Consider the following 26,282-nt stretch of genomic DNA (forward strand, 5'->3'; position numbering starts at 1 on the left):
ATAAATATATAATTTGACAAACAGAGACACTGTCCTAATTTTCTTACCGCATTTTACTCTCTGCAGCACAGTAGGTAGAAAGTTGAAAGACACTGCTGTGGTTTATTTATAGGAATCCTTCCCACACCTTATGTAACCTACAGTTTTACTGAAGGTTAAATGTCTCAACAAAAGAATAATAAAAATCTGAGTGTTTGAAGTAGTTTAAAGTCTCTGGTATCTCTAATACCAAAGAGGTTAATCCAACCTGAGCCGAGGGACCCGCAGCACATTGCTCTGTGGTGTATTGCAGAACACTCATGGCAATGACGGTTTAATAAAAATGACTCAAGATTGTCTTAGCTGATATAGAAAATGAATAGAAAATGGAGAAACGAGTGCTGAATGGAAAGGGTTGATTAACATCCCAATGACCTTTCAAGGGCCAGCGTGAACCAAATAAACTTAAATGCTCTTTATTTCAACAACATGGTATTCTTAGACAAAGAAACAAAATTGAATAGCAGAAAATGCAACAAAACAGTGTGGATTATAGTACAGGAAGTTTGGGTATTAGCCCAGGACCCATGGGGGCCCATGTCCTCTCAAACCACCCATAAGATTTTATACTGAGAAAGATCTTCACTAGAGATGAGCAAGTATACTCGTCTGTGCTTGATGCTAGTTCGAGTATTAGCGTACTCGAAACGGCTCGTTGCTCGGACGAGTATCTCGCCGGCTCGAGATCGAGCATTTACTTAAGGAAACACAGTGAAGAACAGTGAAGAATACAATGAAAACAGTGAAACAGTGAACACAGGAAGAAAAATATGTGTGAAGAACACATTGCAGATGTATGGAAACATCTGCAATGTGTTCCCCACACATATTGCTCTTCACATACTATTGTGAAGAACAACGTTCGGCACTCGTGTCTTCGGATAAGTTAGCAGATGTACGGAAACATCTGCAATGTGTCCTTCAGTGTTCTTTCAATGTGTTCTTTCAGTGAAAACATCTGCAAACATCTGCAATGTGTTCTTCAGTGTTCTTTCAATGTGTTCTTTCAGTGAAAAATGCTCGAGTCTCCCATTGACTTCAATGGGGTTTGTTATTCGATACGAGCACTCGAGCATCGGGAAAAGTTCGACTCGAGTAACGAGCACTCAAGCATTTCAGTGCTCGCTCATCTCTAATCTTCACCCATGAAATTTTCATACAACTGTTCATGTTCTCAATACACAATTAAAAATTTAGGACCTTTGAGGGACGGAAAGTAGGGAGACAGGATGCATCCTTCATCCACCAAGAAGCTTGATTCTAGTACCATATTTAGGAAGTGAATTCCAGACTTGTAAGATCTACAATATAAATACAGATCAGGGACCATGGGGTCAGTCTTAATTGAATCACCTCTGAAACTGCAGCAGGTGGATGTCCTCGGCTCATGCTCAGCTTTTACTATCTCAGAGAGGAATTTATGGACCAGATTTGGATTGCATGACTGCATAAATATTCCATCACTCCTAATAGGGTTAAAGATCTTTATTAGAATCTGTGCTTAGTTGCCAAAGCATAAAGCAAAAGCCATGTTTGACTGCTACACATTTCTGCAGCAATGCCCACCCATGTTAGCCAATGGCAGCAGACTTTACAAGAAACATTACTTACAGCCCGTGGTTGTTTAAATACAAGGCAAACATGTGAATGCCTCCTTCTGTATTTGGGGAGAGTGTTAGGGGTAGGAGCAAGTTAACACTATCAGGGCCTAATGGAGAAGATGGAGTTCACCTGCAGGCACTGAATGTAACAAGTAGGGATTTCTCCTGTGTTTCTGTAGCTGTAAATAATTTCAGTAAAGTTGTGATTGGCACAATCATTGAGAGGGATTTATGTACATGAGTGGGTATTACTGAAAGTAAAATACAGGTGTATTGGGGCCCGTGCCCCGGATCTTTTACCACCCTATCAACACTCCTGATGTATATAGATAGTGTATGAATGACATCATTTAAATTCTGTGAGGCAGGTTTATCAAAAGTGTCATAAAGTAAGACAGTGTGGAGCAAGAGTTTACAGTCTCATGCTGCACAAGGTTTATGACTGTATCTGCTACTGGTTGATAAATCTTGAGTAGTGTAACACTGTCAAGTCATACGTTGCACCTCCTATTAGTTGGCTTATACAGCTGTGCCAAAATTCTGATATGTTAGCATAATTTTTGGCGCATTGTCTTTCTGGCTATGAGCCACACGCACTTTACCGTTCAAGTCATGAAAGTGCCTGTAAATGGTTGAAAGCCCTCGATAAATGTGCTGCACCCAGAATTTTGGTGCAAATTACAACAGAATTCTTCCATAAACAGATTAATAAATGTGCACTATTGAGCCCACTATAGAGCTGTCCTCAAATTCAATAATATAATTTCTGTTTTATACAACTTTATTGCATGAACCACACAATCACAGAGGTTTCAATTCAACTTTATTTTGACTTTCGAACAATAAAATTGGAAAGGAAAAGAAAAATCAACATTGTTTAGAAAACCACAAAATAAATATCCAACAAGCATCTCCAGTTTTGCTTAAAAAACAAAATACTTCAATCTGTTCCCATAAATATTTTAGTGCTCCATTCCAAGTACAGAAATGAAGGATATAAAAATTATAACAATCATAATGAAACATCTTCTTTGTTGCCCACTCTCATTTGATAACAATATTTATTAGACCTTAGAAAAATATACCATTTTCTTTTTTGTTTTTTTGTATTTTTTTTTACTAATCATGTTTGATTTTTCCTTGCTGTGTGTTGAATATATATTCTAGGTGCGTGTACTCGTTTCATCAAGCTTTAAAAGCCTACGAGAAATCACTATATAAAATAGGCTGCTCACAATTTATGGCTTTAGCTTCTATGTCTAGAGAATTTGCAGCTTTTTTGTTGATTGCGCTGGCTGTAGCCAAGGACTGATCAAATGGAAATGAATCAATATCATAATTCAAGATATGAAAAGTGTTATAAAGATCTTTGCAACTTCTTACAAGACCATACTTTGGGTTTAAAGAGGTTGCCTGAGATTCAAAGAAATCCCTTCAAAAGTCCAAAGGTTAAAAAAAATGGGAAAAAAGTAAAAATAAAAGCCTGCACTTGTTTATAGCTGCATAACAGGTCAAAATTCTGAAGACTAATTTACTACAATTTATTTTATGATTTTTTGTTGGATTTATACAGACTTTTGTAGGTTTAATCCATAGTATTTATTTTTTTAATGAACAACAGTCATTAGATTTTTTTTTTCCTCTCAATTATTAGGGCTTTTTCATACCTTTGACATGCAAAAAAATGCAACATGGATTTGGAGGGATATCAACATTGCAGGTATTTGACAAAATATTTTCTGGAGAAATATTATATAATCTGTATTCTGTATAAAGTTACCTTGTTCTCCTCAAATAAATAAAGTCCAATAGAGCATGCATCAAAACATTACATGTCAGTTCTTTCCTGTGATGTGAATATATGCCAGCCCTGCACTGTGGATCTCACATGGAAGTCAATTAGATATGGATCGTGCCTGAATTTTAAAAAGTAGGAACAAAATATGTGCAGATAATAATCCACATAAAAATGACCCATAAGAACTCTCTCCCTCCACCAGTTTTTGGGCTTCTCCAACCTGGACACAACTTTGATCGTGTTGGGCGAAGAGTGGGCAGGGAGCAAGGAGGGTGGTGGGAGGGCAGCGAAGTGAACGTCAGGCCCACCAGAGACTATAGTCAAACTATAGAAAAAACTATGTTAGTTCAGGTCCTCAACTGGATGAGTTTGCACCTGTATCCACCTAGCAACCAGAGCCTCTTAGTGGATACGAGCGCCAGAACGCTGGCTGGGGGAACATTACAACTGGCATTCAAAACGCTGGTTTTTATTCTCCCACACTGTGTTGAAAGTAGTGCTTGTACTAGCAAAGAATTGCTATTATCATTCCCACAAAGTAAAGGGTTCACCATATTATTTTTGGCTTTTTAGTAACATACAGATAGATACAAAGTTTGTTATAGTTCACCTCCACCACCAACATTTTCTGTGAAAGCAAAATCAACATTTAAATATGATTTTGCTCATATACAATTGCCCTCCTGGTTGGATCTTATATGAGATAGCTGGAAGTTACACATTTGTAGCCATTTAGAAGGGCTGTTACAAAGCAAAAGTATAACTACCTACAATATCTTCTCCCTTTCTTCAATGACTCTTGTCACTGCCAGTCTCTGATGGTATACATTATCAGCAGAAGTAATGTCAAACGTGTGGTGTGACCACTGCAGCTTTAAAGGGAACCTGTGGAACCTGTCACTAGGGACCTCATTTTCACTAAAGACAGGTTACAGAAGCCCATCACTCCTGCAGTGAAAATCTGCCTTTCTGCCTTTTCTAAGCATTTGCATTACTATATAATTGTGTGTTATAACTTACCTTGCACCCTGACAAAATCCAGATTGCACAAATCTAAGACCCCACCTCCTGTACAGCTCCTCCCTCCCCCACTGATGTCAGCCTACCAGACTGTGAACTCTGTGAAGGAGCAGAAAGGAGGAGCTGTACAGGAGCACAAAGGTGGGGGCTGAGAGCTGAGCAGTCTGCAGCACAGGCATATTTTCACTGCAGATGTGAGGGGTTTCTGCAACCTGTCCTTAGTGAAATTGAAGTCCCTGGTGACAGGTTCCCTTTAAAATTGCCTCATCCTAAAACTCTTGAGGACTGTAATAGGCTACAACATGAAGTCAACACTGTCTTTGTACAAACACACAGACCAGCAATGATTGTAGGTGCTGTCCAGGAATAAGAAAGGTAAGAATAATGTTCTTTAGTTTAATTATGTTACACTCCCAGCCAGCAGCCACCTAGTTGTTTAGAAACTACATGTTCATTGGTTATCAGACTAGCATGACCTTATAAAAGGATTACCATTATGTTTACTCTTAATGTACTAAAATACTGTTTGTTAAATATGCAATTCAATCCAAATGTACGCTATAGAATGTAGACAATTTATATGGACTTTTGGGGTTAAATGTCATGTGACTACTTCTTGTCTTGTTATTTCTGCTTTTATGCATTCACATTTTGCTTGATGTAATGTGCTGTCTTTTTTAAACCAAATTACATAAAAAAATGTGATAAAAAACATGAATTTAGGTTGGGTTTTAATATTTCTAACTAAATAAAAAGTTTATGTTTGGCCATGTTTATGCTATAAAAACATAGAACCTGCTTTGATCATGCTCAGTGGGGGACATTTACCAATACACAGGCTGTCATTATATACATAAATTCAAGATACCAATATTTTTCTGAGTTGAGGTTGGCACAAAAAGTGTTTAAAATGCATAATATATTTAATTCCATTCTTAGGCTGCATTCACACGACCGCAAGGGGGACGTATATACGGCCTATATGTCCTATTTTTTCAGGGCATACGGCACCGTGCGCCATGTATCCCTATGGAGAGGGGCGGGGGTGAGCAGCGCTCTCCCCCTCCTCCTCTCCCTGCACGCTGCCGTGTGCCCGCCGTGCTACGGTACGGCGGGCACCAGTCGTGTGAATGCAGCCTTAGAGTCAGTTTACAATGGGCTTGTTTTTTGTGTATAATAATGTAGAATGGGCATCAAATAAAGATGATGTACTTCTATAGAATTCAGATAATATCATCTATGAAATAAGTATTATTATTATCCAACCATTTGTATATAAATACTGATGTAGCTGTTCGACTTAAAGTGTATACTTCAAGAAAATAATGGTCAGATTGGAAACATGATCAGCTAAGCAGACTGATGTATAGTTTTGTGGGAAAATATTGCAGTATAATTCTATTCTTTATTAATTTCAAACCCTGCTAATTCCAGACTCAGAAGTCCAATGGGAAGTCTTAAAGGGGTTTTCCCATTTCAGCAAATTAATGTTATTGTTTGCATTATATAATATTCTATAATAATATATAATTTTCCATAATACTTTCTGAATCTATTCCGCATGATTTTCTAGATCTCTACTTGCTGTCATTCTACCAGTGGACAGAAATCTGACCATGGTCACACAGGTGCACGGCTCATTAGTATCACAGAAAGTAATCAGAGCTGTGTGATATAACGAGCTGTACACCTGTGTGACCATGGTCAGATTTCTGCCCATTGGAAGTATACATAGAAGCTTCCTATAGAATGACAGCAAGCAGAGATCTAGAAAACAGAGAGGAATTGATGTAGAAAGTATATTGGAAACTTGAATAACATTTTATAATACAAACAATAACATTCATTTGGTGAAATGGGAATACCCCTTTTATAGTGAATGAAACTTTTCCTAATGTGACCCTGTAGTAGGGTAATGTAATGGATTCCTAAGCCCAGGATGAGTAGAGACACAACCACTGGATGAGTGTGGAGGAGAGAAAGAATGCATGAGGAGACTGATATGTCCTGTCATATGTCCTGCGACCCCAGGACTCACCACATACTGCTGGCAGCAAGCCAGTTTATGTGAAATGAGGTTTTATAAAGTAGCTGAAGTATTCCAAATGCTGAAAAAGGCATTTTTAGCATCAGCATAGGAGAGACTTTTGGAACCTGTCACCAGCCAAAAATGATGTTCCTTGTGATAGGTTCACTTTAAAAGATACAAGTCCCTAATCATACAACACCAAGGTGTTTCATGACTTCATCATTGAATTCCAATCAATTAGAAATAATATCTTGCAGTAAAATATAGCATGGGTTATTAAATGTAAGAAAAGCACATTAACATACATGAGGTCAATCAGCAGTTGCCTTAAGATCCAAATCAGTTTTTTGCTTGCGGAAATAAATTCCATAAGCAAACAAATGTGACCTCTTCAGAATAATCCTCTGTTTACCTGGCTCCTTCAATGATTTACAGCTCAGTTCCATTTCAGGACCTTGGATAGCTCCACACCGCCTGCAGCAGGTTAGATAGTGACCTCTATCTATTTTGATGCTGTGAGCTCATTATAATTTTGCAATGACAAGAATAGATTTATGAATCTATTTAAGGGCAGCCTGTTTCTTAGTACATTTAGTGAGAGTCTTTTACAACTTAGTGTGATTTCATAAGTGTAGTGAATCGTGAGCTTCATTGAACCCACTGCAGTTATTGTTCATATGTTCAAAATAATTGTTACGTTTGTTTACTTTATTGTTTTTGCAAACCGATTGATATACATTGATATACAATTATTTTATGCAAAAGCAGCTCTAGTCCATTAATACATGCAGTAGCTTTGTTCACATATCTATTGTGGATTGTTTTTATAATGGCAGCCAATGCATTCAGCATATTTATAATATGACTGAGGAGGCCAAAAAATACCACTAATCAAACTTATTACTCTATTAATGACTAGCAACTAACATCTGATAGCAGCATTTTTTATCCAACAAACCAGTAAAATAACAAAGATACAAATGTCATGAAACCTGACTTCTGTTGTGCTTGAATCCAGCCTATTTTTTTATAATGGGATATCTTATAGTGAATTTAAAATACTTTCTCCTAAAAAGGACAGAAAATGTACATAAAGCCAACTCAGGACTTCAATTTGATATTCACTACCTATACTTTCAGTATTTTCAATATTTTTTAAATTAAATTTGCATTTATCTACTCACCACTTCCAGTATAATAACAAAACATAATAATCAAATGTTAAATATTTTATTACTTTCTTTATGCTATTTTTAATTTAATGTTTATAGGATTTATATAATAATTAGTGCAACTCAACTTACATTCAAACTGTGGAAATATATGTGCAATGGGATCCAAAACCCCAAACTTTAATAATTAGAGCATCAAACTAAATAAATAAAACATTTAGCATTTACAATTATACTTAACCGGTTAAGGACAGGGCCCTTTCCTGTTTTTTCATGTCCATTTTTCACTCCCCACCTTCAAAAATCTATAACTTTTTTATTTTTACACGTAAAGAGCTGTGTGACGGCTTGATTTTTGCACTTCATAGTGATTGTATTAAATATTCCATGCCATGTACTCAGAAGCCAGAAAAAATTCCAAATGCAGTGAAAATGGTGAAAAAACATTTGCGCCATTTTCTTGTGGGCTTGGATATTACGTTTTTCACTGAGCGCCGCAAATGACATGTCTACTTTATTCTTTGGGTTGGTACGATTACGGGGATAACAAATTTGTATAGGTTTTATAATGTTTTCATACATTTACAAAAATTAAAACCTCCTGTACAAAAATTACTTTTTTGATTTTGCCAAATTCTGGCGCTAATAACCTTTTTATACTTTGGTGTACGAAGCTGTGGGTGGTGTCATTTTTTGCGAAATTTGATAATATTTTCAATGATATCACCTTTAGGACTGTACAACCTTTTGTTCAGTTTTTATAGAATTTTTTATATTTTTCAAAATGGCAAAAAAGTGCCATTTTCGACTTTGGTCGCTACTTTCCGTTACGGGTTAAACGCATTGATAGATCAGGCATTTTCGGATGCGTTGATACATAATGTGTTTAAGATTTTTACTGTTTATTTATATTTATGTCAGTTCTAGGGAAAGAGGGGTGATTTAAATTTTTAGGGTTTTTTTATCATTGTTTTTTTTTTACTTTTTTTTATTTTTATTTTTACTATTTTTCAGACTTCCTAGGGTACTTTAACGCTAGGTTGTCTGATCGATCCTATCATATACTGCCATACTACAGTATGGGGATTTTCCTCCTCATTCATTACAATGTGCTATCAGCACATTGTAATGGAGGCGTTAAAACGAAATAGCCTCGGGTCTTCGGAAGACCCGAGGCTACCATGGAGATGGATCGCCGCTCCCCGATGACGACACGGGGAGCTGCGGTCCCAGGCAAGATGGCGGCGCCCATGTGCCGCTATCTTTTTGAGGCTGCCGGCAGCTTTGCGGGCAGCTATCGCTGTGATAACACCAATCGCGGGTGTTACCGGTAAGTCTTTGCTGCAATATGCAGCAAAGGCTTAACGGCTATGGAGAGGGCTCAGCCCGTGAGCCCTCTCCATGCAGCGCGACCCGCAAACTAGTTAAAGGAGTTTTCCAGTTTTCCAAGATCATAATATTAATACATTTTCTTTTAAATAGTGGAAGTCAAACTTTTGGCACCCCCTAGCAAGACCATGACATTTACACTCAAGTGTGTGTTGTCTCTGCAATCTGAGAGTAAGGCTGGCTACACACGAGCATGTTCAGCTCATGGAAATCAATCCTCTGTTGATCAGATTCCATGGACTAAGCAGTGATGTGAATGATTTTCCTTGCATCATTGTGCAATATGTCATGGAATCTGACTGATGGTCTAGTTTCCATGGACCAAGCTTGGTTGTTTGCAGCCAGTCTAAAAGTCAGGAAACCTTTTTCAAAGTATAGTCAAACAGTAGATTTTGTTGCTTGAAAAAAATCTTCAGAAATTGCTGAATGGTCTTTGAAGTTGTTTTTTTATTTAAGATTTTGTTGGGTATTTTAATCCTCTATTAAGTAATTCAAGTTTAAGTACAGAATCCACTTGATAACAGGAAATAAATTGCAACTTCCTCTTGGAGGCAGATTCTGGGCAGATTTTGATTTCAGATTTTCCATAAATTAGAACTGTTGACTAAGTCTTTTACACCCCCTGGGCATAAAGCAGGAGTAAAGGGGGGAATAAAGGCATTTCCGATTATTTAAGGGCTTCTACGCCAGTTTACTGGCATAGAAGCCCTGATAAATTTCCCTCTGTGTTTCTATGTGGAAAATACTTTGAACAAAATTCTTCTTAAATATTTTATGTACTCTAAAAATAAACCCCATTCACAACAATGGATTTTTGTTTTTCAGCTGTGTGTTTGAAGCAGAAAAGTATTTTATCACAGTTCTAACAATGGTGAATTTCATGTAAAATCTATAGGAAAGAAAGAAAGCTGGAATTTGTAGAACTTCTAATTTAGAACTCTATTGCACAAGCGGGTGTTTTTCTTCCCCACAGAGAAGTAAAACTTTCAGAAGTTAATTGGATCTGGAGGGAGGGCAGCGTGTAGTTGTAAGCTTAGGCAGCCTAGGGCAGCGGTACTCAGTAGGGAGCACTGATATGTTTTTTTTTCTTTCAGCTTGTCTTACACTCTTTTATCTATGTACAGCTATTGTACAACTTTTGTATACTTATTATATTCATTTTAAGAATAATGAATTATTAATTGTTTTAAATATAAATTTGGGGCTCTTCTTCAAGGAAATGAGCTACAAGCAAATATGAGACTTGCAAGAGAGTGCAGTAGTAGGCAAGAAAGCAGCATTTTAGAAACACTTTTACATTACATTTGCAATCTTGTTGAAGAAAAACATTGACGGAGAGAAATGCTCATGCCAGCTTATACTAAAAGAGAAGCTAAAAGGCACATAGACCAAAGTATCCTTACTAGAGGGCTGGGCTGTGATTCTGGGAAGGGCTGGGAAGAAAGTTAACACATAGGGGCACACGTTTCCTAAGTTAGGTTTTGTGATCCTGCTTTCAGCTTTTTTGCTGGTCAGATGTATCTTAATGGATTTTACACTTAGGTTCTTTGGTGATTATGCAACTCTTTTGAACAAAATCACAAAAATTCCACATCAGTAATTTGGTGATAACCCGGGCAATACTTTAGAAACTGCAACTAAGGCAAACTCTGAAGGGGGGTTGTTTTGGGTACAAAAAAAAAACTCAAACAAAGGGTATGCACTAAAGGTATTCTCAATAGCAGACAAAAAAAAAAAATCAAGCCACATAAAAAGATACACATGTCCTATATTGCAATGTTCTCAGTGGTGCGGAAAATAGGATTGGTCTTCCAAAAGCCATGTCTGGCATTGTTTAACAGTAATCAGGACATATTGAAGCTTTTTAACAAATATGGTGACCATTTCAAATTTTCACATATAACAAGGTCTAAGAAAATTGTAAATCTCAAGTCACCGAGTTCCCATCACTACAATAACCTTTTCATCTTATCCCAGTGTAGTCAGATGCCATTCTGAATTCTTCACCCATCTCCTCTTGTTTGACTGCAATAGGACATGTAGCTGCAATCCTAGAGGACAGAATGTGACATCTCCCAGTAGTTATACACTTCACAGTATACTTACTTTGAGTTTGCTCTACATACTGTACCCAGTTATTTATATTTATTGCACTAAAAGGTTAATGTTGAGTCACTGTCTCACTTATTAGAGCTGCCACCCACAACATTACATTAGTACATAAAAAGGAGAAACAGAAGTAGTACAAGACAAGCAGCAGAGGAATTGTCAACCACGATAATTGTATTGTAAAGTTTGGTTTGCAATTTTAACCTAAATACACAGGGGATATTTATCATGCGCTCGTGCACCGGTGTTTGAAGGAAACCCTGTCCCTCGGAGCCTCCAGATACATAAAGAGGCTTAGACCTCCTGATGTGTCTGGCGGGTGGCTGCACAGGTGGCCAAAACTACCCAATTGTTAGCTGGCATAATTTTGTGTATTTAACTAGTTTTAGGACAGTTTTGTGGTGTAGAAGCCCTGATAAACTTCCCATTCAACTCTTTGGGTCTCCTGCCTCCTGATAAAGCCGGTGGGTGGCAGCGCTGCACTAGCAGAGCAGTTCTACCCCAGGTAAGGCCTGGCATAGATTTGCACCATGGTCCTCGCCTGAATGACCGCATGCTATAGGTAGTGCGCAGGTATGCCCTACTGCAGGGTGCCCTCTTTTACACCACTTCACCTCTATTTGGTGTGTAAGTGGGGTAAGTGGAAAAATAGGCCAGGAATTGCACATATTTCAGGGCTTTGTATGTCAAATTCCAGGTATACAAGTCCTGATGAATCTGGCCCTCTATTCTATACCTTGAATGAGAAAATAAAGCACCAACAGTACATAGAATAAGTAATAAAAATAGCTGATATAGGTCATTTAATAATATTTAGTACATATATAAACATAATTACACATGTAGTATAACTAAAAATTCATAATGAAATAAAATAGATAAAAAAATTTAAAATCACAAGCGAGTCCCAAAAACACCTTAAAAAGGTTCTGGTGTTATTTTGTATGCCTCCCCCAAAAATGGTATAGGGTTGACTCTTTGTATATGGCATGATCAGCTATATGTCTCTTTGGAAATTATCTTTGTTACTGACTTCAATCAATATATACTTGTCCAATATGTTGTTTATAGGATCATATTTGTGTTAGGAAGGTACAGTTGTATCAAGAGAGCTATTTGATTTGTAAATATTTACTCACAAGCCGCGGACCGTTCGGCATATTCGGCTTGTATTACAGATATCGGTGTCCTAGGTATACAACTGCGCATAGGTGGACTTCATCCTGTTGATAAGCATTTACAGTATTCAGTTGTATGGAGCTCCCAACTTCATACTTACTGGAGGGCGCATCTGATGCAATTTCAAGGAAGGCCACAACAAAGTGGCTATAATGCAAATGGAGCTCTGTACAACTAAATACAGTAACCGCTTAACAACAGGAGGAAGTCCAGTTGTCTCTCCAGGACGTCGAGATCTGTAATGGAAGCTGAATGGTCAGCGGCTCGTGAGCAAATATTTACAAGTAGCTCATTTATTTCAACTGTAACATTCATAACACAAATAGAATCCTATTAAACTACATATTGGATATAAGTATATATCAATTGAAGTATGTAACAAAGATAATTTCCAAAGAGTCATATGTCTCATCATTGAGTGTACACAGGGTTAACCCCAAACCATTTTGGGGGGTCAAATACAAATTAACACCAAAATCTTTTAGACATGTTTTTGGGACTCGCTTGTGATTTTTTATTTTTTTATCTATTTTATTTTATTATGAATTTTTAGTTATACCACATGTACAATTATATGTTTATATATGTACTAAATATTATTAAATAACATATATCAATTATTAAATGACCAACATCAACTATATTTTATTACCTATTCTATTTACTGTTTAAGGTAAAGGGACAAATAGACTTCGTGCTTTAGGCATTTTCTCATTCAATTCATACGTTGTCTCCTATACCGAAGACGGTCTATGAGCACATTTTCAGACCCTGTTATGTGAATATTGTTTACTGTGTGACCCCACAATCGTGTTTACATTCTCTATTCTATACCTATTTTGATAAATTGGCCTATAAATTGGCCTATTCCTGCTTATTTCCTTCCTTTAATGGGATGGATTAACAATCACAATTATATTTAGAGGCTGGGTCAGCTTTCCTATTTTCTTAAATATCTGTATTCCATATGATGCCACAATCCAGAAGACTCTTTTCTTAAACCACTGTGTACCATTCCTCTGTTTTCTCTCCTGGAAATTTATTATATTCTATTATAATATAACATAATAAAAGTTAGATGAAAATATTCACCATTTTTAAGAGAATAAAAGTATATACCATAAAATACATATTGGGAAAGATTTTGTACTCTGTTTAAGGCAGAAATGTATATCTGCACCGAAAAGCAGTCTATAATGTCACACTTAAATTACAAAGGAAGTCAATAGTATTTAAAAGGCCAATAGTTTCACATGAAAGGGAAATGTACCAAAACTTATGCAAAAACACTAACTTTTTGGTTCATTTTTCTGGTGTAAACTAAGCCAACTAATATGTGGTACAAAATTAGACAGTCAAACCAAGGGTGATTTATTCTATCAACTTCAGATACTTTTGCGGTTTGAGACTGTACAGATGTAGTATTGATTAACATGACTGGTTAAACCATTTGACCAGACCAGTTAACTGTAGTGTTAGTGAATAGAAAAAACTGCCCATTTAACTGACTGCCCATGATGCCTAAATGAGTTAATTGGTTTTAATCCCGCATGATCGCATTAAGCTTTCCTGAAGGTCATGCTTGATGTCAAGGGAGCTGTCTTACAAGGTAGCTAAAAGAGGCGGGATTTTCCTTATCCCATCCTGGAAAACTTATTTGCATGTTTTCCCTTAACTCACTTTAAGTCATGTTAACCAGTGCTACAACTGTAATAAATCTGACCCAATATCAGGTTATATATTATATGTGTTTTATAAGTCCTTGGTCTACAAGCATTGTACAAAGGTGTAATCTTTAGATTTTACATCATGCAATGCCTCAACAATAACTTATTCCAGTTGTTTTGTGAACCAGTGCTTTCTCAAGGTCCAGTAAAACCCCAACATATAAAGCCTTCTTGGGTACTTCAGGCTTGGAAACACACTGGTCATTCAGCAGGACCATGGTATAGACCTACTCATCCTTATTCGTGCATACTATATGTGTAAAAATCAATTGTGCATGGGCTGTGATTTATAGGCACTAACAAATCATGATATTTTTAGCTGAATTGTGCAATTATTATTCTCTATGACAATAGAGTGTTCAAGCTGTTCCTAATAACAGCAAAAATTGTCACATGAAAGAAAAAAAAATGTTTTTGCTGACTTTATAGTTGTATATCTTGGAATTTCCAATTGTATCTATCAGCACAAACTTAATTCATGCAGAACATCTGCATTGAGATGAAAATAACTGAATAAATTCTAACAAGACATGTCTAAACTTCTTGCCAAATATTTGAAGCACTGTTTGTTGATCATATTTCATGCACATAAGAATCTTTGACAGTTATTAGCAGCAGAATGTCATCAAGCCACCCACTGGGTGGAAGTAGCCATCAGCTGGGAACCATTGCCCCAGAGATGTTCTCAACTGACCAGTGTCATCATCTTGGATAGTAGTCTTCTGGAACACCACTGAGATTTCTTAGCTTCAGGGCTGCATCTACTGTCCTAATGTAATTGCTGATCATTTTTCTCATGTCTGCAGTATAAGGGTCATATTCCAATTTTCTAAGACCAGAGCGCTTGAAGTTTCCATCCTTTTGGCCTTCCACACACAGGAGTCTGTCTGCTAAGACTGGGAGTCCCAGAATGTTGATCATTCTTTTAAGTTGAATAAATAAATCTTGCTTAAGGTCCTCAAAATGTACAACTAGCACATTCTTTCCATACTTAAGCCAGTCCAGAGTGTGTGTAGCCCACCATGGTGCATAATTACTCACAAATTCAGGCCACTCTGGAATGAAAAAGAAAGAAATATATTAGTTAGTGTGGAAATAGACCATTCAGCTGTTTGGTCCCAGTATAACACAATTGCAGAAGCAGACAACTCCATGCTCTGTATAGTGGTCAGGGAAAGACAAATAATAAAACTTTCTATTCTTAACATGATACATTGTATAGGATTTAAGACATGTGAAAAAGTATTTGCCCTTTTCAAGTGCCTGTTATATGTTTTCACATGCTTAGCTTTAGCTAAAAACTATTTAGTAGCACACAGCAATATATATGACCTAATGGTGTACACTGACATCTTTCTCACCTACCAGTTTCCTGTAGACCCCCTTTACCGGTTTGTAGCTACTTTCATAGTCAACAGATATATCTTGTAAAATCATAAAATAAGGGAAAGTGAGGGATGCTACTGCAGTTTTTCAATTTGTCTTTGTATACAGGTGAGAGGGGGCAGGAAGCTGCAAATATGGTCATTAAATACAGCCAGTGATGAGCGCACTCAATGTTTGCATTCAGGTCTGGGTTTCATCTGTGTGAACCAGACATTTTGCCAAACATCCAATCAGGTGAATTGACACTGCGAGCTAGTCATGGCTATTTATTGTATCTTATCTTAAAAAACATATAAACAATAAAATGGAATTATAGCTAGCAGAGGAAATTAACCACTGACCAAAGTGTAACGTATTAGTCCATCATGCATTGCTGGACAGTGCGTGGACGCCACCATCTTGGCTCGATGTCATCAGGGAGCAACAATCTGTCAGCATGATAGCCTTGGGTCTTTATAAGACCTGAGGTTGTATGGTTTCTGAAGATCAGTTACAATGTGCCAGGGGCACATTTTAATAGATCACGTGTAAAATCCCCATTTACTGCTATACTGTAGTATGCCAGTATATGGTAGGATCAAACAGACAACCTAGTGTTAAAGTACCCTAGGGGTCTGAAAAATAGCAAAAAAGAAAAAGTTAAAAAAAATGTAATAAAAAAATTTCAAATCCCTCCTTACCTCCATAACAGAAAAACGTCCAAATGTCAGAAGTGCCACTTTTTTGCCATTTTGTAACATATAAATGTAGTGAAAAGTGATGAAAAGATTGTACAGTCCCTAAAATGGTAGAAAACCACAGCTCATCCTGCAAAAAATTAGCTCCAGAAGATAGCAAAATGAAAAAAATTTTGTACAGAAGGTTTTAATTTTCTTAAATGCAGTGGTCCTCTTCTGTCTTCTGCGTCGCACACACCATGATGTCAGCCGCTTGCCGACATCATAGAGTGTGTGCCACCATTGGCAAACACTATGATGTATGTGATGGGACCACATGGGGAGCCGAAAACTGAGCCGTAGGCTGGAGCTGAAGATACAAGATGATCTCCGGGCGCATCGGAGAGGTGAGTACACAGTTTTTTTTATGCTGGGCAGGTGTCTGATGGCTATATATGGATTGAGGGCAACCACATGCTATATACAGGGGTTCAGGTACTGGCTAAATATGGGGGGTACAGGCACTGGCTATATATAGGCCATACAGGCACTGGCTATATACAAGGGTGTAGGCCCTGGCTATATACAGGAGGGCAGGCACTGGATGTATACAAGGGGACATGCACTGGCTGTATACAAGGGACAGCTGTTAGGTAAATATACATAACATGAACACTTAAAAGTTACACAAGTCCTTTATTTCTTTTTAAGTTTTGTGAGGAAAGTTTTTGGACTTAGAGTAATTTTGGAAGGCTAGCAATTCCTTAGAGTACTCACCATTGATCCAAATCTGGTTCACTTAGCGATAATGACTTTCACACTGGTTGAGTTCTAGAGCTATATAAATAGCTTTGTAAACCTTTTAAGATATTGTGACACTTATTTCTTAAAGTGTACTATATCATTTTAGAATAAGCTGCCAGGTGTGAATATATGCAGTTTTATTGTCTGCAATTTCTATTTGTAGTCCCTGCACCTTATCTAATGGATGGTACCAAGTAGCAATGATGTCTATATTAAACAACACCCAGGGCCACATTTATCAAAAGTAGTGCAGACTGCTCAATCAGTTTGCACATTCTTTTCAGTTCAAAGTCAGAAAGCATACTGCTGCAATCTTTAATAAATTCACTCAGAATGTACTCAAAGATACTGACATGAATAGTACAATCTGTGAGATAGAAATGTGTAGTCCTGTGTGTGTTTGGATCTGACTTTCTATTACTGGTCTACAACTAAGCTTTGGAGACTAAGGCTACATTCACAAGGCCGTGGGGGGTGAGGGGGAAATGTATATATGGCCGCTGTATATACATTGTATATACGTCACCCATTGGCCTGCAAGGGGTGCACAGAGCTGTATGGAGTGGTACAGTGCAGCACATGAGTGGCACCATACCGTACCCGGGGAAAAGGTAGGATCTTTCCCCATATTATGGCGCCATGCACAATTGCACAATGCATCTCTATGGCAGTGCTCCCCCTCCTCATCCACGCGATGTGTGTCCTCTGTGGTACGGTACGGCGGGCACACGTTTGTCTGAATGTAGCCAGTGAGGCCAGTGAATGGTTATAGTAGTGATGTATCCTTAAAGCAGTATTCACATTTTGCCTCCAATGAAAATTTTAATAAAAAGTGATCAAAAGGTCATACAGTTTCAAAATGGTATCAATGAAAACATCAGCCTATCATGAAACAATTACACTTTACACACCTCCGTACACTGAAGTATCAGGAGGTTATGCATGCCAATTCAAAGATTTAAAAAAAAATTTCAATGTATTAAGACATATGTACAATTTAGCAAATTTGGTATTGCTGCTATTGTACTGATCCAAGCAATAAAGAAGAGGTGTCATCTGAGCCGCACATTGAAAGCCGTAAAAATAAAGCCCATCAGAATATAGCGTAAATATGTTTTTTGCCAATTCCACCATATTCCGATTTTTTTTTCCAGCTTCCCAGTACATGGCGCTGAATATTAAATGTTGCCACTAGAAAATACAATTTGTATCACAGATAACAAGCACTTACTTAGCTGTGTAAATAAAAAAAACTCAAAAAGTAAGGGCTTGTAGAAGAAGTGGAGGGAAAAACAAAAACTAAGCAAAAACTAAGAGAAAACTAAAAACTTTGTCTTGAAGGTTTATTAAACAAATACTTTTCATGCAGTTGATGTACTTTTACCCACTTTCAGAAGTCATACCATATAATACATAGAAAATAGACTGACATGGAAAACTCACAGACCTGTGAAACTCAATCCTAAAAGAAAAGGCTTTTGTATCCGAAAAGTTAGAGGACATTAGCGGCAGACAATGTGAGTCAGCGTCTGTAATTTGTGAAATGCCTGATTAATGTTTCTGTTCTCTACAGAGAATAAGTCAATTGGGAGATGTAGCCAAATGGAAGTTTGAAGCCTGCTCATTTATTAGGGCTATTAGGTGGGACAGGGTGAAGATGCTTTCCTGTGCTGGAAAGTATTTAACCCTGAATGCAAGAATATTTGAAGCAAGAAGTTGGAATGTGTATTATTTATACATAAGTAGTTTATTCAGTTGCAAATTTGGTTAAATACCTGGATAGACAGACTATTGTCGGGTTTCCCAAATATTTCCGTTATGCGCCGAATTGCCCCGGGTTTTTGGTGCACGCGATCGGATTGTGGCGCATAAGCATCGGCTTGCATGCAACAGAGATTGGGGGGAGGTGGCCTTCGGACAACCCGACGGATTCAGAAAAACCGCAGAATTAAAAAAATGAATTGTGTTGCAAGATCAAGCACTCACATGCACCAGGAAGAAGAAGGTGAACTCCGGCAGACCTCGGCACAGCAGCAACACCTGCAGGAATTGGGGCGCATGAATCCTCGTCGGACAATGCACCGTGGGACCGCAACGGGATCGGGTAAGTAAATGTGCCCCAATGAGATCCATTGACTAACAACAATGCAAACTGCAATAAATGCAGTTTGCCTGTGTATAATACAGGGGGCGCCAGATTCCGGATTTCAGCCATCCAGAGAAACAGGGGCTGCATTAGTTTGTTTTAATCGTTACCTCCCTTTTGCCCAAATAGGGTTGTTCATTATACATTACAATTTGCTTTTTAAGAATGCTAGCAAACCCCTTGTACAAATATGTCAAGTGATCACAGCAGAAATACTGGACACATACCTATAAATAATTTCACTCATGAAACATCCAGTCACCCCTGAGGAAGCCACAGTTGTGGTGATACGTGTGGGGTTCATCCCACATTCGCCCTTATTACAGGCTGGACTAATTGACACATGCTTGGCCTTCTGGTTCTGTTAAACTTTGTTTTATCCTAGATGGTTTTTAGCCACTATTGGAATATATGATTGTATTGTGAACTGGATCGATATTTGACCAGTCTGGTGTATTTGCACATGTTCATTGTTGTCACCTGTTCCATAAAAGGGATGGGTGTTATGTGGATGGGTATAATGCTGGTTACATCATAACCATTTCCTGATTGTAATCGTTATTTTATTGTGTATTTTAAGTGAATATTTTGCATCTTGTGGACTGTTAGCACACCACACTAGTGGTTTACAATCAAGATTCAGTATTTCTGGTGCACATTCTTCATGAATAAGGCACACCCCACTTTTGTTTGGTCCTTTAACATGCGCCGTACAACACAATTCTTTTGGACATTACAGGTTAAATCTGGCACACTGCCCGACTTAGCACCAGAACGTCCGCTAATTTGTCTTAAATGCTAAATTGGTCTTAAATACCTGTGCAAGCAGTTTGCACCTAAAAGAATGTGCAAAGTCCGACAGAAAACTGGAGCTTAACTCATTTTAAAAAGTTTTTGTCAGCATTCTGCATTATTGCAGTAGTTTAAATAAGTTTAATTCACATTACCTGGCTCCCTGCCAGCAGCATGTGGTGAGTCCCCGGGAAGGAGGCAGTAGCATCCTGTGTGTGCCTGTGTCAGTCTCCTCTCCACCACACTCATCCTGCTCTTTCCCCTTCCCCACTACCAGTCATGTGCATGAGCAGGCAGGAGGGGGGGAGGATGACACGGAGTAGAGGACACCAAGCCCAGGACAAGCAACAGCTCCTGGCAAGGAGCCAGGTAATGTGAATTAAAGTTATATAAAGTACTGAAATGATTCAGAATGCTGACAAAGGTATTTTTAAAATCAGTATAGCATAGGGTATTAGAACCTGGATAACCTGGAAATCTGAATAACTTTAGAATAACTTGTCACTGGCTAAATTACATTCCTGGTGAAAGGTTCACTTTGAATGCTAAAGCTAAACATTTAAATATAAAATGTTAAATGTATGCAATTATTTGGATATCTAAATTGAAAAATTTTTGTTGTAAAATCAGTATATTCACATCATAAATGTCTACATCATTTCCATATACTACAAATTGCCTCTGAGAAAGTAAAAAGACTAAAATAATAGTTTGGGTTTAACATGGTTGTCAGTGGAATAAAGATATCGGGGCCAATATATTAGAGTCCACCAATCATAATCAATAGATGTGCTGCGATGAAGTGATAAATGCCTCTTAATCATTTTGGCAAGTTCATGTGCCCAAACCTGAAAACCACTCTAGGTGCTGGCATAGATTTCAGCTGCAATATACATAAGTCTCCTGGCGCAAAACAAAATTTATGTGTGAGACCATTATGCCCCTGCCCACGCTCTACAGTCTGACACACTGTTTATTTGCAATAGCAGCAAAAAATAGTTTTCAATTCTAGGGAACAGGTTAATTTTCACAAAATTGTAACTATTCTACAGTAGAAAACTTCATGATTCATGAAGGAACGCACAGCCAGGAACTATACGAGTGGAGTGGGATATGCCCTAGAATTGCCAGGCCAAGTAGGAAGACACTAGAAGCATCAAAAGGACAGAATCACTTGATATATGTGGTGGGATGAAATGGGCTCTAATAACAGAAATACATTCCTAAATAGTGAACAATCTAAAAACAAGCCCCTAAATATGTCAGAAATACAGATTCTATTTAATGCATCTATCCCACAATTACTCTTGAAATTTAATTTTACTTGCATGTATTAACTGCTTTTAATCACATTAGTATATGTCATATAAAGAGTAACAAAACGTGAATACATGCTGTAAAAAAGTGGAAAAAAAACCTCATTTGTATCCAATTTGGTGATATTGTTGGAAGGAGCTGGTATTTTGTACACATCTTTTTGGCTTTCCACTGCTATTAATCTCTGCCTGTTCTATTCCATGCAGGTATTCATCAATCAATATTGTGGGTGTCCTCGTCTTTCCATAGTTCTCATATACATAATCCCTTTGCTTTCTTTAGCGGCTTGTTAAGGGAATCAATTTCTCTCAAGGGCACATATGGCGCCGGAGTTTCAGCACCACAAGCTATTTTTTGCATTGATACATTTCAGCAGCAGCTTTATATCTGTAGAACATGGTCCTAAATCCACGCTGTCATTTTTAATTGAACCATTATTTTTGTTTAGCATTGTGGCTCGGCTGGAACAGGGTGTTTTATTATATTAACTGTAACCTTGCTATAGCTAATGTAATTTTCATATTATTATAAACCATTCCTCAAAAACAATTATTTCTGCCCTCAGATTCTGACACTTGACACCCACACAAAGATTCAAATGATATTCCAAAATGAAAGGATACCAAGCCATATTATCATTCTGTGACATGGAAATTTCATGAATACATGTGAAATTCGTTTAATTTAATGACCTTTTATTTTCTCATTCAATTTGCAATAACATATGTACATAAAATAAAGACAATGTTTGGAAACAATGTAGTCTGGACACAAGAAGTTGGTGTAGGACAATTGATGCAAATTTATGTTAGGCAACCTTACTATTGGTTAAACACTGATGTAACATGTAGGGGTTATTTACCTTTAGTCAGGTCATTTGTGCATGTATATACTTGGTTTTTCTAGGTTTTGGACTTGTTTGGTTTATTTTAGAGGTTGGGGATATTGGTGGATAGTAAACTTAATTTTAGTGAGCAGAGCCAGGAATCTGCTGCAAAACAAATAAAATTATGGAACATATCAAGAGAAGAACTGATTCTACTACAAGGTCTGATTACAAAATTTGGGATTATTCAGTTTTAAAAAAAGACGACTGAGGGGAGACCTCATTACAATGTACAAATACCTGAACGGACAGTACAAAGATCTTTTTATACCTAGGCCTGTGACCAGAACAGGGGGCATAGACAAAGGTTCTTTACTGTAAGAGCAGTGAGAATATGGAACTCTCTGACGCAGGAGGTCGTTATGGCGGACTCTATGTACATGTTCAAGAGAGGCCTGGATGGCTTTCTTTCTTTTTCCAGCCTTAAATACAATGATATATAAGACGGGTGAGTCTGTGGGGCTTTTGTGGTTTTCTATTAAAAAATCACACAAAAGTTGCTAACTCTTTTACAACCTCTTCTAAAGTTTTTACTATGCCTGGCCAGGACTGGAGTTTACTTGCAACGTTTTTAACCATAATTTGTGCCAAAAATTGTGCCTTTTTCATACGTCCACATTTTAAAGATATTTCAGGCTCAACACTGAGCAATTCTTGCACAGCTCACTTACATAAAAATGCAAAAATTGGTCATGCTGCAATATTTCAAATAAACAATGGCCAGGCATTGATAACATATTATCAAATGAAACTTGTCATCAGGTTTTAATCTTTAAACCTAATGACAGGTTCCTGCAGCAGTATTTAAACTGTTTTCTAATATGTTTTTATAATGAAAATCCATTACTTATTTCAACCAAAAATTAAGTTTGGTGTTGGCAAGGTGCTAGGTACTTTTTCATTCTTCATTTTAGTGTGAAATAAGCAATGTATTTTCATTATAAAATCTTTGTTATCTGATAAGATGAAGGCCCTCATCTGTCTGTGTCCGTCAATACTCAGACCCTACTTCTTCTGTTTTTTAAAGAGTAACGTCATATGTAGAGTATCTAAAATAATGGTGACGCTTTAACATACATACAGATTACTTACTCTACTCATACATGTAGAACCATTTTTCACAATGTAGCAGATCAAAACCTTTCAAAGACTAACATACAGATGTATCCACCCTTAAAGGCGTTTGTCACTTTACTTTAAGTTGTTTTTAATTTGTGTGGGGGACAAGATATTGTATAATTTACCAATATACATCTTTTAATAGAAATGCCTTTTACCTCATCAGCAGAAATTCCTGTGCATAATATGGCTGCATATGGAGAATCATGTGTTCCCAACTGTCCATGACGAATCTATCTTCCGGGAGCATTGCGTTTGTATTCATGAATACAATCAAAAGTTCCAAATTTCCTTTCTGTTTTTTTTTTCATGAAGAATCAATTTTTTTAATTGAGAGTCATTTCTCATTTCAGTCATTTGAGTCATTTCATGGGATCATGACTAAGACGCTACCGCGTCGAAACCAGTGGATCACTTTTGTGCCCATTCTTGTTATGTGTGTTTACAATAAAGAAGGATTTTAATGGATTTAGCCGTGTGGATGAATTACATTTCTGATTTTAAGCCAAAACCTCTCAAGATGGACACTCCAAAGAACCTGAAGTTTCTTTGACTTTTGTGGACTGTGAAGCTAGTTCATAGGACTAGGACATAGGACAAATGTTTTGCTTTCCATTTAATCGGTTATATTAAATTTATGGCTATGTATGTAGTTCATTTTTTAAATGCTCCTACTTAAAATGCTTTAACTGATCATAGCCCATAAACCATCTTTTTTTATATGAACGTGTTCAGAAATCTATAAACTCTAGTTCTTCATGTTTTCTTGCACTACAGGCGTTCCAAGTTTTCCTTTACAACTTTCAATCAACCAAGCATCTCTTCTTGTCTACCGCATGGCATCTCTCAAAACTAGCACTATGAAGTATGTCTGTTGAAAGTAAAACAACCGTTTCCCTGTGGCCACCCTCTCAAAATGTTCTTCTGCTGAGGTTAGTGACATATCCTATATGACAGGTACTGTCCTTGGCAGCACAAGCACACAAAAATATGGATGATGTACAATGTACATTAAAAAGAAAGCCCTACAGTGATTGTATTAGTATTGGTTTTCAAAGATAAAGCCAATGTTTACCAAATGTACTGTCTGCCAAGAACATATTCATCATATCAATGTTTCCTTTCATTAAGCATAATTTAAGAAATGTATCCCAAATTATTGAAACAGCTTGTTCTCAATTTAATTGACCAATATAGCCAAGCTTATTTTCATCTTCCTAACAAAATAGCTCTGAACTTTTAAACAAGAATTACTTAATATAAAAAGTTTAAAAAAGTTTTTACTGCCATACCATAGATCTTTTGGCTGACTGATGTGAGAAACATAAGAATTATAAAAAGACACTTAATAATTTGGGAGCATCCTATGTGCCACCATTTACAAATGCAACAGACTTGACATTCCAGCTATATTCTGCACCAATTTTCTGTAAGACATCACAGAGTGCACCATCCGGGCCGTGCGCACAGAGCTGTCATCAACCTGGCACCGGCCTGAAGAAAGAAAAGGCACTGTCACAGAACCACTGCGAGCAAGGAGATAGAAGAGGAGCTGCCCGGGCCGTCGGAATAGTGAGCACTCCGTTATTTTTTTATATACCCGAGTATAAGCTGAGTGGGGAATTTTCAGCACAAAAAGTGTGCTGCAAATCTTGGCTTATACTCTAGTATATACGGTAATTACAAAAAAAATTACATACAGATGTAGCACTGGTCAACATGATCACCCTAACCCCTTAATCAGATGTGAAGTGTCAGCTAATCCTTTTTTGTGACATAGCTTAATGCACTTTTAGTTATGTTAACCAGTGCTACAACCGTAATGATGGTGTAAAAATTTCAAATAAAGATTGTATTATTTTAGTCTGTTGTGTAAATTGGCCTAATTTCTAAATAGGTGCTTGTGCTACACATTGGCCAATACAAATGGTGTAAATTGTTTGAAGAGTAACAAGAAAGAATATATTTAATGGTAGATATCACAGAACACCTCCTCTTCCCCATGTAACCCCAAGAGTGGTATTATTAAGTGATACATCTGTGTATGATGAAGGATGATGAATAACTGTACAGTCATGGCCAAAAGTTTTGAGAATGATACAAATGTAATTTTTTACAAATTCTACTGCATCAGGTTTTATAATGGCAATTTGCATATACTCCAGAATGTTATAAAGCTTAACAGCAATTAATTGCAAAGTCAATATTTGCCTAGAAAATGAACTTTTTACCCAAAACCACATTTCAACTTCATTGCAGGCCTGCCTTAAAAGGAGCAGTTAACATCGTTTCAGTGATTGCTCCAGTAACACAGGTGTGGATGTCGATGAGGACAGGGCTGGAGATCAATCTGTCATGATTAAGTAAGAATCAAAACACTGGACACTTTAAAAGGAGGCTGGTGCTTGGCATCATTGTTTCTCTTCTTTTAACCATGGTTATCTCTAGAGATGAGCGAACATGCTCGTCCGAGCTTGATGCTCGGTCGAGCATTAGGGTACTCGAAACTGCTCGTTGCTCGGACGAATACTTCGCCCGCTCGAGAAAATGGCAGCTCCCGCCGTTTTGCTTTTTGGCGGCCAGAAACAGAGCCAATCACAAGCCAGGAGACTCTGCATTCCACCCAGCATGACGTGGTACCCTTACACGTCGATAGCAGTGGTTGGCTGGCCAGATCAGGTGACCCTGGGATAGACTAGCCGCTGCCCGCGCTGCTCGGATCATTCTGTGTCTGGATGCCGCTAGGGAGAGAGCTGCTGCTGGTCAGGGAAAGCGTTAGGGTGTTCTATTAGCTTACTGTTAGGCAGGAGTGATTCTCAAAGAACCCAACAGCCCTTCTTAGGGCTACAATAACGTTCTACTTTTTTTATTTTAATTTGCATCTAGTACCATTTTGTGAGGAATTAGCAGGGGGACTTGCTACCGTTGTGTTTAGCTCTTAGTGGCACACATATCCATAGCAAAGACCGAAGTGGGAAAATTTAGTAGGGGTTGGATTTCAATTAGGCACTAACTCAGTGTCATCTCATCTGGCATAGTAGTGTGCTTTGATACTTGGCTAGAAAATAGCCATAGGAGAATACAAAGAGCTTACTTACGCATACAGTAGCGTT

The 26,282-nt window shown here is 37.6% G+C and overlaps 1 protein-coding gene across 1 annotated transcript in view; it reads right to left on the reverse strand.

Moving 5' to 3' along the window:
* Positions 1 to 12,899: 12,899 nt before the first annotated feature.
* WSCD2 (WSC domain containing 2) overlaps positions 12,900 to 26,282 on the reverse strand; it is a 212,850-nt gene continuing 199,467 nt past the window's right edge. The window contains exon 9 of the mRNA XM_072142674.1: positions 12,900 to 15,118. Coding sequence (XP_071998775.1) covers positions 14,766 to 15,118 — 353 coding nt within the window. The 3' untranslated portion in view covers positions 12,900 to 14,765. The remainder of the gene's footprint in view (positions 15,119 to 26,282) is intronic.

This window comes from Engystomops pustulosus, chromosome 1 (assembly GCF_040894005.1).
Source record: "Engystomops pustulosus chromosome 1, aEngPut4.maternal, whole genome shotgun sequence".
Lineage (NCBI taxonomy): Eukaryota > Metazoa > Chordata > Amphibia > Anura > Leptodactylidae > Engystomops > Engystomops pustulosus.